We start from the raw sequence: 19,170 nt of genomic DNA on the forward strand, positions 1-19,170 counted from the left end.
GGTTACTCGCCGGAGTTATCCATTGCCGTGGCGCCGCCGGGCATACGCGTGCCACCGCGGTCGTCGGTGTCGGTGTTGGGGAGGTATGGGGTGGCCGTGGATCTGGGTATGGGCGGTGGTGATTAGGCGTGTGATTAGAGATCGTGTCGATCGTTAGATCCGCGATGAGTGGACTGGATTTGAGGCTCGTACCGATTCGACTCAGCCTGATCTCGACTGTAGATCGATGTGTGAGCGGGCACGGTTGGTTGGGGCTATTTTAAATCCTGAGCGTCGATCTGTGATCGCAGGGCCAACGACGCGTACCGCTTCAAACCCTAGAGATTTAATCTGGCGCGTCCGGTGTTGATCGGACGACCAGTATTTGTCCTTACCCTTTCGCCGTGGCGATTTGCACATGAGCCCTCGGGCTTACAGAGAATCAACCCGCCATCCGATTGCATAGTGCGCTGAGTCTTGGTACTCTTCTGTATTAACCCCCTGGACTTTTTGGAAATTGAGGCTAGGTCCAGACAGTAGAGAATATTCATAAAATCAATTAGAAAACGAATTTTGGTATTAAATTTATTGCAGAAACTTGCTAAATTCATAGAAAATTCATATGAACTCCAAATTGGTTTATTCCAGTCTCTAAAATTTTGTAAGATTATTCTCTATCATTTAGAATCTCTGTTTTGTCATAAAAACAGTAATAAAATTTATTTCTCACTCAATCCTAGTTAAAACACATGAAACCTTTGAAAATTCATAACTTAAAATCTATAACTCCAAAAATTATGATTTCTGTTCCTAGGATTTTATTTTATTGAGTAGAATATTTCTGTGTATTTTGTTTATATGTTTGGTGTAATGTTAATTTCTCTATATACACTGTGCTTGTTTGTATTGTGGCAAGTAGAAGAGCCCGTGACCGAGGATCCTGGTGAGCAGCAGGTTGAAGTAGCTGAGCAGGAGCTCATTGAAGGCAAGTTGTGCCCTTGACCACTTTTTACCTAATAATGTTCTTTAATATCATTTATCCATGCATAGGTTAATTTTGATGGGACCCAATAGGTTACCCTAGATTGTTTATCTCATTACCTTGTTTACCCCTGAATCACTTGGGTAGTTTGCTATTGCTTTATATGGTTTTGGGATAATCATTCATTATATCTATGTTCCAATTATTCTTGTTATTCTATTTATGTTCATGTCAAGTTCACTAATGTTAATTGGAACATAGAGCTTAACTTGAGAACCACGTGCCACCACAAGGGTTTAATGGGACGCCCTTGGCTGACTAATTAGGAAAGCTAGTGGAAGACTACCTTACCCGAAAGGGGCAAGGGCAGTAGGGGAGTGGTCAGTGTAGGGAGGTCCTTGGTTGATTTTGCTGCGATGGCGGTCAGACAAGAACCCTGCATTGGAGTTTCCTATAAACTGTAGCGGGTTTTCGGAAGCTAGTGGAACTTTGTAAAGGCCTCGTAGTGTTGCCCTGCCGCGCTTCCTAGGTAGAGGTGTATGGGATTCGCGACCCCTTGGCAGATGGGTAGCATGACTTGTGGGTAAAGGGTACAACCTCTGCAGAGTGTAAAACTGGTATACTAGCCGAGCTCACGGTCATGAGCAGCTCAGGACTCTCTGATGATTAATTTATGGAACCTAAATTCAATTTTGTCATTTGCATATGCATGGGTTTATTATTAATTTGTTCTATTACTTTATTTAAGGTTTGGTATTTACTTACACTTAGTAATTGCTAATAAAATTTTGACCAACTACTTAAAAGCAATGCTCAGCTTTAACCATTCTCTTTGATAAGCCTTACACTCCATGAGCTCCCACCTTTGGTGAGTTCATGTCACATTATTCCCCACGACTTGTTGAGCGATGAACGTATGTGAGCTCACTCTTGCTGTATCACACCCCCCCACAGGAGAAGGACAGGTGGTTCAAAAGGAGCCACAAGGCGAGGAGTATGATCTAATCTAGGTGGCGTTTCTCAGTTGACATTGGCGCCGACGATCCTTAGTTCGTTTTATGTTTATTCTTTTATTTTGTATTAAGTCTTCCGCTATGTAATAAGTACTCTGATGTTTTGTGACATTTATCTCTATACACTCTGTTATTATATATGTTGTCTTCTTGGCGCATGTATGAGATGCACCTAGCTTTGTTCCTTAAAGTCGGGTGTGACAATTCTCATTATCGGGACATTGAGCAATAAAATGACCAGTCTTACTGCACTTGAAGCATGAACGCTTTCCCCTTGGTTTGTTCTTGTTTGAGGTAGTCTTTGCTTCCTTTCAATGCGGTCTTGAAGTGCTTGATTACAAATGTCATTTTCTCCTCATTAAGTCCAGCATCCTCCACTCATGCCACCTTGTTTGGGAGCGCCTCCTTGCTGGCTATTGCTTTGAGTGCAACGGGTTGTGGCTCGTAGAGAGGAAGAGGTTCGTTGGTGATGTCGTCGACGTACCTTGCTTCTTTTACCATCATGCGTCCACTTACAAACTTACCAAGGATTTCCTCGAGCGACATTTTGGTATACCTAGGGTTTTCACGAATAAGATTAACAAGATGGGGATTAATTACAATAAATGACCTTAACATGAGGCACAACACGTCGTGATCTGTCCATCTTGTGCTTCCATAGCTTCGAATCTTGTTCACCAGGGTCTTGAGCCTGTTGTACGTTTCAGTTGGCTCCTCTCCCCTTTTCATGGCGAATCTCCCTAGCTCGCCTTCCACCAACTCCATCTTGGTGATCATCGTAGCATCATTACCCTCATGAGAGATGTTGAGGGTGTCCCATATTTGCTTGACGTTGTCCAGACCACCAACCTTGTTGTATTCATCACTACATAGAGATGCTAAGAGAACAGTAGTGCCTTGGTCATTTTTATGAATTTTCTCATTAATAAATATGGCATTATCAGTACTATCAGAATTCATTCCATTTTCTACTACTTCCCAAATGCTAGGATGAAGAGAAAATAAATGACTATGCATTTTATGACTCCAAAAGAATAATCTTCCCCGTCAAAGTGAGAGGGTTTGCTAAGAGGAATAGATAATAAATGAGCATTGGAGCTGTATGAAATACGAGAATAATCAAAAGAATAGTTTTGATTAACCGACTTTTTCTTTGAAGTGGAATCATCGTAGTCGTCGTCCATTGGTGAAGATGAGGAGGTGTCGCTATTGTAGTAGATAATCTTTTTGATGCACCTCTTCTTCTTCCCGTCCTTCCTCTTGTTGTTTGATACTGGGTCGTTGAGGGTCTCCTTCTCCTTGTCATTAATCACAATCCCCTTGCCCTTAGGATCCATCTCTTCGGACGGTTAGTCCCTTGATGAAGAGAACAACTTTGATACCAATTGGGAGCACCTAGAGGGGGTGAATAGGTGATCCTACAAAAATCAACTCTAAACAACACAAACTTGGTTTATAATGAGTGTTATTGAAAGCTAAAACCAAGTTGTTATGTGTAGAGATGGAGAGAGGATAACTCTTCACTTGATTATTCCTTTGAAATGTGTATCAAACTTAGGAGCAATAATACAAGTGAATATGAGAACTCAAGAAGACGATAATCACAATAAAGTAAATAGACAAGAAACACGACAATTTTATCCCGTGGTTCGACCAATGCCTACTTCATGTTGTGGTGACCTACTTCGGACAAGGGTTGCACTCAACCCCTCTCAAGTGATCCAAAGATCAAACTTGAGTATCACGGTTGTCTTCCTTATATCAATTCCCGGTTGCGAGGAATCTCCACAAATTAGAGTCTCTCACACCTTACACAAATGTTTACAATCAAAACAGAGTAAGGATGGGAGTAGAGACACACACAATAACACAATCGCATCAACAACACGCACACAGATCCAGAAGAGAGCACAAGAATCAAAACGACATAGTCATCGCTCAAGAACGTGCTCAAATATCTATCTAATGAATTAATAGTGTGGTCGTGAAGTCTCGGAGTTGTAGTGTGCTCAAGGTATGCTTGTGTTCTGCTCCATGGCGCCTAGGGGGTCCTTTTATAGCTCCACCGAACCTAGGAGTCGTTGGAGCTCCATTTGGAAGGCCCTGAATGCCTTCTGTCCATGGGTGCACCGGACTGGTACTGCGCAGTAGACGATTTCTTTCCTTCTATAGTGAAGCCGACTGTCGTCGACCGTCGATCACTTGGCACACCGGATAGTCCGGTGGTGCACCGGACAGTCCGGTGCGACCTGGTGACCGTTGGCCAGGCTGACGTGTCCTACGTAGATTGCGCGACCAACCGTTGGTTAGGCGCGCAACTGGCACACCGGACAGTGCGGTGCACACCGGACAATCCTGTGATTTATAGCCATGGTGCCCGGCTGATTCTCGAGAGTTGCTGGTTCGCTAGCTGGTAGCCTGTGCACCATACACTGTCCGGTGCACACCGGACAGTCCAGTGCTCCCTAGACTGGCATAAGTTTGACTAAACTTAGCCAAACACCATTTCTTCAAAATGGTTTGACTTGATAAGTTTCCTAGCACTTAGATAAACATAGTTAGCAACTAAAACATTTTACTAAGTGCTAGAATCATACTTTGTTACTTTAATGTAATAGGATTTGCAATATACACCAAATACACTTTTCCTATATTTCTCAATGTGTCTTTCGAATACCTGTGCTTATGCTCATACATCACGGTTAGTCCAAGACAATGTGTTGATCATTTAATCACCAAAACAAAATAAAAATGGCTTAAGGGCACATTCCCCTTTCACTAGTCCTTGCACAGTTTCTGGTCAAACCAATGTGATTAAATACATGTTGCAGAACCCAATTATGAGTGGTAGAATTGTTAATTGGGCTTATGCACTTATAGAATATGACTTAGCATATGAATCATTAAAATCTATGAAAGGACAAGTTATAGCATATTTTATTGTAGAACATCGAATCAATGATACTCATGAACTAGACATGTCATATCTCACTATTACCCACTGGACTTTGTATTTTGATGGATCGGTTTGTAATGAAGGACAAGGGATTGACATCATGATTATTTCTCCAAGTAATGTCTCTTTTTACTTTTCTAGCCGATTGAAAACTTATTGCACTAACAATCAAGCCGAATATGAGGCCCTCTTATTTGGTTTGGAACTTTTAGATTATATGGCAGTGAAACATGCGAGGGCATTTGGTGATTCTCAGCTAGTTGTCTAGCAGATTTTAGAGGAGTATCTATGTTTAGATGACACTATAAATAGTTATCTTGAAAAATGTTGGGACACAATCCGTTCTTTTGACGAATTCAATATTCAACATATATCTAGAGCTTATGCATCAGGTTATTTGGTAAAACGAGGGAGATTTCATAGTACCGAAAGTCTAATATCCAGTGTTGCCAAATCCCCGGGTCGCAGACCGTCCGAGCTGCATACCTGGACCATCCACGGTGGGCTCGGACCGTCTGGGCAAGGAGTCCAGACCGTTGGAGTTCGACGGTGCCACAGACATCCTCTTAATTAACTCGGCTGATAACGCAGCCGATGCAACTGATTGGAGGGCACCTATAATTAATTACATGTGTAATCCCAATATTGGGATAGACAAGAATGTTTGGCTTACATCTTTCAAATATGTTTTAGTTGATGATGAACTCTACCGCCGAACTGTCGACAATGTCCTACTTAGATGCTTGAGCTCGGATGATGCTATATTAGCTATGACCGAAGTACGTGAGGGGATTTGTGGTACTCATCAATCGGCTCCTAAGATAAAGTGGCTAATGACAAGATCTGACTTCTATTGGCCTGAAATGATAGCTGATTGTTTCAAGTACTATAAGGGATGCCAAGCGTGTCAGAAATTCGGTGACTTGTAGCTAGTTAATGCAGCCGAGTTACATCCTATTATCAAACATTTGCCTTTCAGAGGATAGAGATTTGATTTTACAGGAGAAATTTATCCTTCATAATCAAAAGGACGTCGGTTTGTCTTGGTCGCCATAGACTACTTTACAAAATGGATTGAAGTCGTTGCTCTAAAGAACATGATGCATAGAGAGGTAATTGAGTTTATAACATGATGCATAGGAGGTACGTGAGTTTGCTGATTAGCCTTATAAAGAAGAAAATATATGATCACCCTAAGCGTTGGCATAAGCTCTTGTCTAAGGTTTTGTGGGCTTATAGAATATCTAAACATTGTGTTACTAAAGTTTTTTCTTTTAATCTTGTTTATGGTCACGAAGCAGTATTGCATTGGAATACGCCTAAATGCTATCAGGTTTGCGTATGTTGCTGTTCGGAAATGCTAGCGTCGTAAACCCATTATTATTATTCATATATAGTTACAACTTTGCTTGAGAGATGATGTTAGTTCTGCATGCCCGGTGGGGTGCACAAACCAACAACTCAGTTCAGGTGCACAAATGCTAGCCAGGCTTTAACTGAAAAAGTTCAGAGAGGCAGAGCCTGGTCTTCTGAACTTGGCACAAAGGCTAACAAGGATGTAAAACGGAGTTGCCAATCCTGGGTGGACGAAGGAAGAGGAAGAGTACTCAGCTACTCTACTCCTATTTGAAATTCCTTTCCTGATTTTCTATCACTTTTGTTGCTTGGGCTGGGCGTGGACTCCAAACAGCGTCGTGCCGTGCAATCAGGGCAGCGCAAATTCGGCAGTCGCACGACGTAGAATATAAGGATTGGATTATATTGGTTTTCCCTATTTTTTTCTCTCTATTGAGATTTAGATAGGATACGGAGGTTATAAATATCCAAATTTGAGTATACGAGATACAGACCGGATAGCAGATTTTAATCTTAGAGCATCTTCAAAAGACTAGCTAAATAACTCGTCAAACCAAATTTTGGCTACTCAATAGCAAAATAAATCTCCAGCAGAGTAGCTATCTGACTCGCAAGCTATCTGACTCTCTAAATTAGCTCTCTCACTAGCTAAATTTAGCTAGCCACATGATTAGTCAAACTAGATAGATAGTCTGTTGGACTGAGATGCTATATATAGAATGTAATCTTTATGAAAACGTAATTAGATAGTTAAATAGAGAGTAAAAAAATAAAGAGTCTCTTGGAGATGCTCTTACTCTCTATTTTAAATTAGTATTCGCTTTATCTCTTAGTTTTATATTTATATTTAAATAGGTGATAATAAATATAGATACGTATATTAATTATTGTATTGATCTAGTAAGAGACTAAAACGAATTTTATTTAGGTACAGAGACACAGTACCATTTACATCCGACTCGCACGCATGAAACAGATTGAATCCATGACACGTGGGGGCCCATACCATGCGACAAGCCCACCAACTCCGGAGTTTCTGCTGGTCTTACTTGCCAACGCCAAGGCCCAGCTCGAGTCGATCCGCCCGTACGTCTCTCTCTTGTTCCTCTCCGGCTTTTCCTTCCCCTCCGCCTCCGCCACGCCACCTCCCCTCCCCTCCCGCCGTGCGCCCCGATCCCTCGCCGCCCCACGCCGGCCTCATCTCGCCGAGGACTGGATCGCCGGGGGGTAAGCAAGCTGACCCCTTTAACTCTTTCTCGCCGCTGCCCCCTCGTCCCGCGGCCGCCCTATGCTTGCTTGTTCCTCTCCTTGTCTGTACTACTAAATTGCCCGCTGCGCCTTTCCCCTACTCCCTATTCCATACGGTACTGCTGCGGAGCACATGTTGAATCTGGGACTGCTTCGGTTCTGTGGTCTCCTCCGCTGACCTAGTCGAGCACGGCGCTTCCCCGCTGGGTTGCTTCTAAACCGTGTCACCCCCAATTGCAAGTTTCTTGCGATGCTGCAAGTTCCTTTCGATGCTGGTAGCGTGTAGTGGTAGTTAAGAATTACGCCTTGGTGCTTGGTTTGCCAGATTGCCATGAAGCTTCTCGCCATGTTTCGTGCTACTGCTAGTATTGCCTCCATGTGTGTCTCATTTCCTCTTGTTTACGTTACCTCTCTGTGCAAACTCAGTTCAGAGTATGAAGAGCCTACGATTTACACAGCTGATTCGTTGCTTTGCTAGGACATCCTGGGTGTCCTTCACACACATGCGGCGTTAGGTGATGACGAGCTTGCCTGAGAGGGGAGAATCACCTGTGCCGCCACTCGATTCTCTGCGCCAGGACTCTGCCGTGACCGTCCTAGCGGCTGCCGCCGTTGCCTCTTCCTCCGCTGGCTCCGATCGCAAGGAAGACAGCGGCTCCAGGCAGCCCAAGGCCTCCATCCTGTCCGGCGTCTTCTCTCCCCCTTTTGCCATATTCGAGGGGCAGCAGCAGGGCTCCTCGTCGCCGGCGTGCGACGCCAGGTCGACAAAGTCGTCCTCAGGGTCCTATGGTTTATCCAGGATCCTGAGGAGGTTCGTGGGCAGCGGCTCCATGTGGCGACTTCTGGGGTGCGGCAGGGTCTTGACCTCCAGTGACGTGTGGTTCCTTGGTAAATGCTATAAGGTGTCGCCTGAAGAAGAGGAGTCTGGCGACTCGGAGTCCGACAGCGGGCATGCTGCGTTTCTGGAAGATTTCTCTTCCAGGATATGGATCACTTACCGGAAAGGTTAGTCTTTGCAGGACTATGTGTGTGGTGGAAACATAATTGCATGTCCACAGGTGGCTAGATATTGACATGATAATTGTCCCAGGCTTTGATGCAATATCTGATTCCAAGCTAACTAGTGATGTGAACTGGGGATGCATGGTTAGAAGCAGTCAAATGCTGGTTGCTCAGGTAAACTCTGTCCCTTTCAAAGTGTCCCTTTATTGACCAAGGATGGCCACTGAAGTTGTATAATAAGTTGTAACAGACAAGCACTGGCCTTTGGGCAAAATTTTGCAGGCGCTGATTTTTCACCACCTTGGAAGATCTTGGAGAAAGCCCCCAGAGAAGGTGAGAGAGATATGGCTTGACCACCAATGCAAAGAAAAAATGAGGAATTTCTGCTCAGTTATAGTAGGTGATGGAGCTCTTTAATTCTTAATGTAGGGTTGCTTATAATTACCAAATGTTCATATGCAGCCATACAACCCAGATTATATAGGGGTCTTACACCTATTCGGTGATTCTGAAGCTTGTGCTTTCTCTATTCACAATTTACTTCAAGCTGGAAGGAATTATGGTCTGGCTGCTGGATCATGGTTGGGTCCATATGCTATGTGCCGGGCATGGCAGACCCTTATTCGCACAAATAGAGAGCAAGCTGATGCTGTAGATGGGAAGGAAAATTTCCCTATGGCGCTGTATGTGGTTTCGGGTGATGAAGATGGCGAAAGAGGTGGAGCTCCAGTTGTTTGCATTGATGTTGCTGCTCAGCTTTGCTCTGATTTCAACAAAGGACCATCTACATGGTCACCTATTCTTTTGTTAGTTCCTCTGGTTCTTGGCCTTGACAAAATTAACCCAAGGTAATTAGCTAAACTTTCATGCTTTGGGGGCTGCATAAGGAAGGATCCATGCTACGCTATCTGAATTTTGGAGTCATCCTATGTTACGCTTTTCTACCTATACACTACAAAACTTAAGGACAGTAATGTGGCCTGGGACTTATTTTTGCAAAAATGGGCAATGTTGTGATATTTTAGACGAACATGATAGGTTATTATATAGATAGTTGGTTATTCTTAATATGCAAACCAATTTTAGGTTCATGCAGTCATCATGGCAATGAATAAAAATGTCGTCTAATAATTGATGTTTCTGCTGATGTATTGATATGTATTTAATTACTACCTGTTTCCTTTCTATCAGGTACATCCCATTACTAAAGGAGACATTTATGTTCCCACAAAGCTTGGGCATTTTAGGTGGAAAACCTGGTACATCAACATACATTGCTGGGGTACAGGATGATAGGGCTCTCTACCTAGATCCCCATGAAGTTCAGATGGTAAACCTGCATACTTTTTATATTTACTTAGCATGCATATGCATCTATTTCATAAACGTTGTATAGTTTTCTACCTTGTAACTTAAGTTGAGCACCATACTTAAGAAGTATCAAAATCGTCAAGTTTCAAGTTTGAACTGAGTTCCATTCTCTTATTCAAAGATAACAGTGGCATGTCTATTCTGCAGCAATTCCTGTTCCATAGGCCACTAGAATCTGGTTATTTTTGTTGGAGTGAAGTGCATTGTGAGTTCCTAAAATTCGTTAGGTTGTGCCATTGGAGTCCCTGAACTTGGCAGCTGAAGATTCAGGTCAAGGCATGCTCAAACTATATTGGTAGTGAAATATGGCATGGTATTAGAGAGAACTGCAGATTGTTGCAATTATCATGTGAAATCAGCAAGGATTTCATATTCTGGATTATAGAGCAAAGTTTTCATATCCTTACTTTCTTTGGGCTTAATAATTAGCAGGACCATGCTAAGCTTATGAGCCGTTTGTATCCCTTGTGGGCCTGACACAACCAATTTTGTTAGACATAATCATGCTTGTGTATATATACTACCGTTTTCCAATTTGTGCGCTCTTGTTTGCTTGGGGTGCCCTTTTTTATCACTATGAATACACAGTTGATGGCCCAGGTGCATGATTGTTTAGCTATATAGTAATGGTATTAATACTGGAATGTTCTCTATGTGTCAGACGGTTGACATTGCACTGGATAACTTGGAGGCAGACACTTCCTCATACCACTGCAGGTATGTGTGTCGTTGTGGAATGAAATCTGATGAATGGAACTGCAGATTCGTTGTCAATGCATGCTCAAATGATGGGCTCTGATTCATGTGTCTGGACTTGTACAGCGTTGTCCGAGCCTTAGCTCTGGAACAAATAGATCCCTCCCTGGCTATTGGTTTTTACTGTCGTGACAAAGGTGAACCGTTGTAGTTTCTCGGATGCCCATTCGGTCATGTTTTTTCAAGCTCTAATCCCTATGTTTTCTATTTGCATCTTTTTATGCAGACGACTTTGATGATTTCTGTTCTCGGGCCTCTGAGTTGGCGGAGAAGGCCAATGGCGCGCCACTCTTTACTGTTGTGCAGTCAATCGAGCCATCGAAACAAATGTATAAACAGGATGATGGACTGGGTTGTTCTGGCAGTAGCATGGCCAATGACGACGACCTTGATGGCTCTGGTGAAGCAGAAGAGTGGCAGATCCTTTAGACGAGGCTAAGACATGTTGGGCTGAAGAAAAAAAAACTTGCATTGAAAATGTTGTCTGAATGCCCTCGTCTGCGTGTGAATAGAGGGGATTATTTGTGTGATCTCGGGGTGGAAATGTTCAGAACATACACTCGTAGTCGTGGATGATAATAATTAAATGTATTTATTATTCCATATTCTAACATCGTTTTACCACGGCGTGGTTGTTTCTCAATTGTTGGCTACAGTTGCACCTGCCAAAAAGTTTGTGGTGTTGGTATGTTACATTTGCAATGCCAACATATCGCTGTTTGATGTGAATTCTGAATTGGTTGCTGGAGACTTAACATTTACATCTGCCAAAAAAAAAGTTGTGTGCTGTGCATGCATTTGCAACACTGCCCTGCCCTGAAACTTTTAAGGGTCATCTGTTTGATTTGTGCCAGAAGTCACTGCGAAGAAAGGCACAAAGCTGGCATGCAAGCACGTAAAACGGTTACGAAAAGAACCAAAGATCATGGACGGGGATGGTTAAGCTGAGCACGAACCTGTAACCCAAAGCCAAAGAAAGGCATCCATGTCAAACTGAAGCTGCTGCAGAAGAACAGTCGTCTTGCTCCGGCATCACGCAACAGCATAGCCTTGCCTGATATGGTTGTCGTGGCACCAGCTCTCTCTCCACCCTCTTTAAAAATTGCAACCAGCAGGCCATTCTCTCGCCGTCTCATCACAACTAGCGCCACTCTAGTAGTAAGTACTAAGTAGTAGTAGTAGGTGGCAGCAGCCAATCTTGCCACGATGACACTCTGCACCGTCTTGCTCCAGATCCTCCTTCCAACGCTGCTCTTGGTTTCTGCCATCACAGGTAAAATCATGGCACTCTGATGCTGCTGCTGCTCGTCGTCGTCGTCGATCTGTGCCTGCCATCTTGATCTTGACCCGTTTCGATTCGCGCAGGCGCGGACGCTAGCGGCATCGGCGTCAACTACGGCACGCGGGGCACGACGCTCCCGGCGCCGGCCGACGTGGCGCGGTTCCTGGCCCGGGACACCATCTTCGACCGCGTGAGGCTGTTGGACGCCGACCCGGTCCTGCTGCGGGCCTTCGCCGGCACGGGCCTCGCCGTGGACGTGACGGTGCCCAACGGCGTCGTCCCGCACCTGCTGAATCTGACCTTCGCGCGGCGCTGGGTGCGCGACAACGTGACGCCCTACGCGGGCGCCACCAATATCTCGCGCCTCCTGGTCGGCGACGAGGTGACCACCGAGGCCAACCGGACGCTGCTGCTGGCGCTGGTGCCGGCCATGCAGAACCTGCACACCGCGCTGGTCGCCGCGTCCCTGCACGGCCGGGTGAAGGTCTCCACCACGCACTCGCTCGGGGTGCTCACCACCACGGAGCAGCCGTCGGCGGCGCGGTTCCGCGACGGCTACGACGCGGCCATCGTGAGGCCGCTGCTCAGGTTCCTCCGCGCGACCGGCGCGCCGTTCATGGTGAACGCGTACCCGTTCTACGCGCTCGCCAACGACAGCAGCCTCGACTTCGCGCTGTTCCGGGTGAACGACGGCGTCATGGACCAGGGCACCGGGCTGGTGTACGGCAACATGCTGGACGCGCAGCTCGACGCCGTGCACTCGGCCGTCAGGCGGATGGGCTTCGGGGACGTCGACATCGCCGTGTCGGAGACCGGGTGGCCATCGGCCGGGGAGGACTGGGAGGTCGGCGTCGGCGCGGACCTCGCCCGGGACTACAACAGCAACGCCATCCGCCACCTCGGCTCCGGCGTCGGCACGCCGCTCATGCCCAACCGCACCTTCGAGGTCTCCATCTTCTCCCTCTTCGACGAGAACCTCAAGCCAGGGCCGGTGTCGGAGAGGAATTTCGGCTTGTTCCGCGGCGACATGACGCCGGTCTACGACGTCGGCATCTTCACTGATCCGGAGGTACGTAGGTCATGATCGCCACGAACGATTCTCCAGTTGGACCGATCGTTCCACACTGATCTCGAGACGGCCGGCGAATGTATGCTCGCAGACCCTTGAGCCGGTGAGAGCGAAGGTGACGAGCCGGAAATGGTGCGTGCCGGAGCCGGCGGCGGACGAGATGGTGCTGCAGGAGAACATCGACTTCGCGTGCGGCCAAAAGGGCGTCGACTGTACCGCGATCCGGCCGGGCGGCGTCTGCTACGAGCCGGACACGGTGCAGGCCCACGCGGCGTACGCCATGAACCTCTACTTCCAGGCCAATGGCCAGCATGCCTTTGACTGCGATTTTGGACAGACAGGCATTGTTACCACAGCTGATCCCAGTAAGATCGATATTTTTTTAATACAGCGTTAGTATAAAAAAATTTAAAACTTTTGGAACGTGAACAAGCAACACTGTAGATACATTTTTGGTGTAATACCTTTATTTACGTACGTGTGGCATTTTTTTATTGCAGGTTATGGAGGCTGCAAATTCATGTGAACAAGGCATAGGGGATGTTTGTTTTGAGGAATCACTCTATTGAAATTTAGATGGTACATCATGAGTCCATTTCTCAAATTTGTTGGGATGATTATATTACTTATATTAATACTAACTAACTATGAAAAATGAGATAGTGATAGATAAACTCATTTTATTTCATCAAACCAAACACCCTAATAGTACTCCACTATCTTACAATAAGCTCGTTACCCCCTTTTTTTTGCCTTTTATGTATGATTTGAAGTGTACTAGATCGTGGGGCGCCCCTTCGGGCGCCCTATCCAGTATACATGCTATATTCAAATTAAGTAGAGGATGATTGAATCTCTAACAAAACCTTTTAGTTCTAGATAGACTGAATATAACCCACATTAAAGTTGCAGCACCACATCTAAACGCGTACCACACCTAGACACATACCACACCTAATGTTGCGCACCCTTTCAACCATTTAAAAAACGATTGAATAGCAACAATTACATGAAGATCTAGAAAAACAAAGATGATTACCATATACAGTAAGATATAAGACAACAGACAACCGACAGCACCATATAAAATCATTAAGTCTCTAGCGGTTCATCAACAAGACCGGAATTGCATTTTCAGTTTTGCTCTTTAAAAATAGGAGATGTTACATGACAAGAACCCAAAACAGCAGCTGATCATCACAGATCCTTTGCATCCTTCTTGCGAGCACAAAAGCAAGATGTCCTCTCTTTTGCAGCTACGCACCATCCTTTTCCAATCTGCAATCAAAGGCTATTAGGAACAATTAACAGCTAACATGCATCATGCCATCTAGAAGCATGTGAGCACTTTGAATAGACTGAACTACCTAGGTTTAGATGTGGCACCAACAGAAGCAATGCCAATGTAATCATGCATAGGAAAATAGCATTAGCTAGTGCATTATAAAAGAATTCACATGGAGAGATTTTATTTTGTTAGCAAGAAGTTATATATACTATACAGCCTTTCATACGAAAAGAAAGAGATGTACAACACTGACTCATACCAAGGCTTTAGATCCAAAAGTTAAATATTCTAAACTCACAGGGAAGTTACACCCATTGCCCCAAAAGGCAAACATGTAAGTAACAGCCATAGTGAGGTATAGAGGAAACACATGATACAGAATCCGTTCATTCTGAATCGTCTACTCAAAATTTATCACAAAACTAAAAATTCTAACTAAATTAATATAGTATGCAAGAGCAAATTCTTTAAATTGAGTAGCTTTTCAAGCTGCAGATGAGGCCAAAAGAACAAAAAAACATTCTTTCTATCACCAAAAAAGCAATGTATTTAGAACACAGGGATATATTAGCATTATGTGTCAGATCATTCGCTAGGTATCAGTTCAGTGATTAGATAAGTGAACGTATAGCACCTTTTCCACAACAGATGTCAACTTGAAAGTGAGATACAAGCCAGTGGTTAGAGACGAAAATAGGCTTCCATACTCCTTGTTCAGGAAAAAACGGTACCACATAGGTGTAGGCAATAATGCACGGTACAAAAGTAGAAAATATTCCACAATCGTCAACATTTGACCCTGAACAGCAAGGAGAGAAAATTGGTTATAGTGTCTCCCGACTACGATTATGCAGAAGTAAACAAACCACACCATGAGTTATTGAGGAAATGCGCCAAAATATTTCACAGAAAATGTAGGATAACAAATGTAGATGGTTTACCTGCCTACGATAGCTACAGCCTCTGCTGTTCTTATAGTACATCAACAGTGTAAACATTTGACAACCATAGCAGTTTGGCGCACCATTGTATCTGCAGAACATTAAGGGACATGTGACCAAAGATTATACAAGAAAGCATCACCATTAGGACAGTATACAGTACTATTGGTTGAACAAATATAAAACGACCACGATGTTGAAATATGTGACAGGTTACCCACTTACAACCTAGTAACAACCTAACTACTTGTAGAAGGCAAGTACATATGCAAACGTCAAGTAAAGCCAACTCGTGCACCTAAGCCCAGTTGACAAAATGGATATTCCAGCTACGACTACTTAATTTCAGGCAGTATATGACTTCAACCGGCATCAGCATTATCACTTTGCAACCAATGAAGAGACAAAATGTAAATATGTACAAACACCATACCGTTCACCAAGATGATGAATATTGCGTGCCAAAATGGTGGTATTTCTTTTGGAGGAAGCATCATGAGAGGTCTTATAAGATCCTCGTTCTTGTAACACCAGTAAAATCCAGATACATGAACAACAAATAATATTGTAATCCCGACAAGAACTGGAATTTTTCTCTCCCTCTGCATGCATGGGACACAAAAAAAAACAAGTTAGTCAATATATTTCAGTAACAGAGAAAAAATGTATAAAATTATTAAAAGCAACTGAGTTTGAAGGATTTTATAATTTAAGGTATCAGAAATTCGCTATAGAAACATGACTCCCAATTGATATCAAAACTAATCAATTACTGCAGCATTAGAAAAATCAATCCTATTTATGTATACACACACATGACAATTCTTGACTGTGGGGCAGAGGTTGTCCACCTAATTAATCCTTGGACAATTGGACATCGTAACCAAATGAAAGGACAACATAGTCTTGGTGATTTCTTATACACATGCGCAGAATCATATTGTCTTCATGTGCAGGAAATCCATAAAATGTATCCATAAAATGGTTATGTGACCAAATAGCTTAAAGTTCACCATGTTTGATGACTAAAATATTCCATGTTTAGAACACTTGAAACCATTCATTAGATGTGCAAAAACAACTCTATGCAAAGTACTGGCATTCAGTGAAACCAGAATTATTTAATTGCATTAACACATTAGTCAAATTACACCAGAAGTTCAACAAAACAATCACCAACCTTCAGAGCAGTCTGCTTACACAGGATATCGTTGGACTTGAACATCACCGCAGCAATCCAAATTGTCACAAAGAAACCTATGCGAAATAAACCAAAACAAATTTAGACAACATTCCCCACACGTCCACATTACTTCAATTCGCAAATACTGTGAACCTATGTTCTAAGCATCAAGTTGGTCATGTACATATCAATTTGCTGCTCTGTTGAAAAGGAAGATAAGTGAGGAACACCTTGCAAATGTTGTCGGATGAAGACGACGAGCAGCAGCAGTGAGAAGGGCAGTATCTGCTCCACCCACCTGGCCACCTGCTGTATGTCGTACCGCTGGTACGACGACGAGGTTTCCCTGCCGCCCTCCCCGCCGCCAGCGGCAGGTGATGAGTCCTCGGGGCGCGTCCTTGTTGCCTGTCCATCCTCTTCCTCCTCCTCGACGATCACCTCCTCGGCCCTCTCAGACGACGTCCCCGCCTCGCCGGGCGCCACAATCCGGATCGACACCTCGCCCGGCCCGGCCCCGGTCCCTGGCTGTTGGATTCCACAACCGGGATCGGGCCGGAGGATGCCGGAGTACTCGAGCAGCGCGGTGAGCGGCGCCTGGATGAAGCTGGACGCCGAGAAGTGCACGCCGTACCTCCTAGACGGCGCGGGCGGGGGCTGCGGCGACGGGGCGCGCGACAGATGGGGCTGCGGCGACGGGGCGCGCGACGGATGGGGCTGCGGAGGCGGGGGCGCGCGCGCGTCCATCGGAGCCGGGCGGGGCGGCGCGCGGGTGGAGGGGAGCTTCCAGAGGAGACCGAGCCCGCCGCGGCGGCGGCGGCGGAGGGCGGGCGGCGGCGCGTCGAGGGCCGAGGGGGAGGGCGGAGGGGACGACGTCGGGGCGGCGCGGAGGCCGCACGCGGCGAGGCGGAGGCGGAGGCGGTGGAGGGGCCCGTGCTCGTCGCTGTCGCGGGCGCGGTGGGAGGAATTTTTCTGGGAGGATGGAGGCGGGGACGGGGGGCCGAGAGCTCCTGCTAGGGTTGGGAGCGGCGATGTGCGGCCAAGTTCTAGAACCGGGAGCGACGATGCGTGACCGAGGACCATAAACTGAATTAGATAAAATACCTCGGGTCCGGGACCGCGTGTGGACGTGTATGCAGTCTGCACGCCCGGCCCCCGCCGTATGCGCCGTACGCGGGAAGAGCGGAGAGCGCTCGAATTCCTGGCGTCTTTTAACTGAAGATAATTATGGTGAGCAGTAGGTTTTAACAAATGTAGGAATTATTAGTCAAAGGAGAACAAAAAAATCTTTACAGCCGACTGTAGCTAGAAAAATATATAGCCCTACTTCCAATATATTCATGTGTACATTTATCAATGATCGTCTCCGATCCTTTTCTCATCTGATTCGATCGTGCTGTAGTAGAAAAAAAATAGTCACCGGTCATTAGTAGGTGAACACGTATCGTGAATAAAAAAAAAGTTGCAGAGCTACTCTATATAACCGGCCGGCTGTACAGATTTTCCCCCCCAGAAAAATATACCACAATTAGTGGCCGTGGGCCTATTTGGCACAGCCGCGTGTACGCTCCAAAATAGAGAGAGAGAGAGAGAGAGTTTGATTTTGTATAATAAATTAAAGAAGTTTAAACAAGTATATATAACATATAAAGTTTGTAAAAGAATAATACAAAGCAAAAAGTATCGTCTCTAGCAGTAGAGGGAACGTTACAAGTTAGGCATTTTTTTTGTATTTCAATTCAAAAATGACATCATTGAACAATTAGTGACAATAGGAAGGTGCACGAGTGCATCTACTAGAATGAACATGAATATAGTAATAAAAGAAAAAAAAATGTACCACTGTGGTAGACATTATGTCAATTGGTGTAGAGTTGCTTAGGCTTCCAAAAAATGTGATTGTCAGTCCCTCATCCAAGTAGGTGAGCGCTTGGATGACAGTTTGTTTCGGAGGACTGCTCTCCTAGAACATGTGCGTGCAAGTGTTAGAACGAGAATGTTTGACTACAACTGAACAGTGGATTTATCATACGCTCCGACCATCTGGCATCTGATTTCCTCGAGGTCCTTCGAGCCTCGACTCCTGGACCTGGTGTCACAGCTCTCAAGGCCCCCGTGCCCCTGTGTTATATTTAGCATAGGCTTTTATGACTCATTAGATATTTATATGTGTTAATCCATAAAATACTAACGATCATCACTAAGGTAGTGTTTGGTTGAAGAACCAAGTAGAACGAAGCTATTCTGTTACAGTTTTGTTGTTGTTTGGTTACAAAGTAACTAGAACGGAATGGCTCCAATTAGAGAATATTCTCCTCAGATCCGGAACCATTCCGCTCCAAAAAATCAACCGGACAGAGCCGCTCCGTTCCCATCCCGTTCTCACAGTCACGCTCCGTTCCGTTCACTCTGCAACCAAACAAAAAACAGAGCCGCTCCGTTCCAGATTACCAAACACAGAACAGAGCGACTCTGTTCCTAGAATCAGGGATCGAACGGCTCCGTTCTACTTGGCTCCTCAACCAAACACTACCTAAATTTCAGGCCACAATCTCAAGTACGACGTTCTTTGATATACCCGCTTTTTAGAGATCGTTAAGTTGAATATTTATCTTTGACAGTTTTATGCGAAGCGAGTTTTATCAAAGTAAGGTTTTAAGCACATAAGCCACAATTAGAGACATTTCATAAGTATTTAGATATTACATATATCTTATAGACTATAACTAGCGGTTGAACTCATACAA

The 19,170-nt window shown here is 44.9% G+C and overlaps 2 protein-coding genes and 1 pseudogene across 3 annotated transcripts; 2 read left to right on the forward strand and 1 right to left on the reverse strand.

The window, feature by feature from the left end:
- Positions 1-7,327: 7,327 nt before the first annotated feature.
- On the forward strand, positions 7,328-11,306 carry LOC103645750 (cysteine protease ATG4B-like). Of its 2 annotated transcripts, none has more exons than XM_008670451.4 (9): positions 7,328-7,912; positions 8,013-8,539; positions 8,625-8,710; positions 8,819-8,869; positions 8,999-9,384; positions 9,728-9,866; positions 10,569-10,624; positions 10,730-10,800; positions 10,890-11,306. In XM_008670451.4, exons 2-9 carry the CDS (start codon positions 8,053-8,055, stop codon positions 11,090-11,092), a joined length of 1,479 nt encoding a protein of 492 aa, XP_008668673.1. In that variant the 5' UTR covers positions 7,328-7,912; positions 8,013-8,052; the 3' UTR covers positions 11,093-11,306. The 2 variants fall into 2 exon arrangements, with proteins under 2 accessions (XP_008668673.1, NP_001335059.1); NM_001348130.1 differs by having other exon boundaries at positions 7,359-7,513; positions 10,890-11,302.
- Positions 11,307-11,767: 461 nt separating this feature from the next.
- On the forward strand, positions 11,768-13,708 carry LOC100285163 (uncharacterized). The gene is given in 4 exon segments (NM_001158057.1): positions 11,768-11,936; positions 12,029-13,014; positions 13,106-13,379; positions 13,515-13,708. Coding segments are annotated over 4 exon segments (1,353 nt in total). The 5' UTR covers positions 11,768-11,869; the 3' UTR covers positions 13,541-13,708.
- Positions 13,709-14,026: 318 nt separating this feature from the next.
- On the reverse strand, positions 14,027-17,506 carry LOC103648326 (atherin-like; annotated as a pseudogene).
- Between the last annotated feature and the right edge of the window lie 1,664 nt (positions 17,507-19,170).

The sequence above is a fragment of the Zea mays genome, chromosome 2 (genome assembly GCF_902167145.1).
Source record: "Zea mays cultivar B73 chromosome 2, Zm-B73-REFERENCE-NAM-5.0, whole genome shotgun sequence".
Classification (NCBI taxonomy): Eukaryota; Viridiplantae; Streptophyta; class Magnoliopsida; order Poales; family Poaceae; genus Zea; species Zea mays.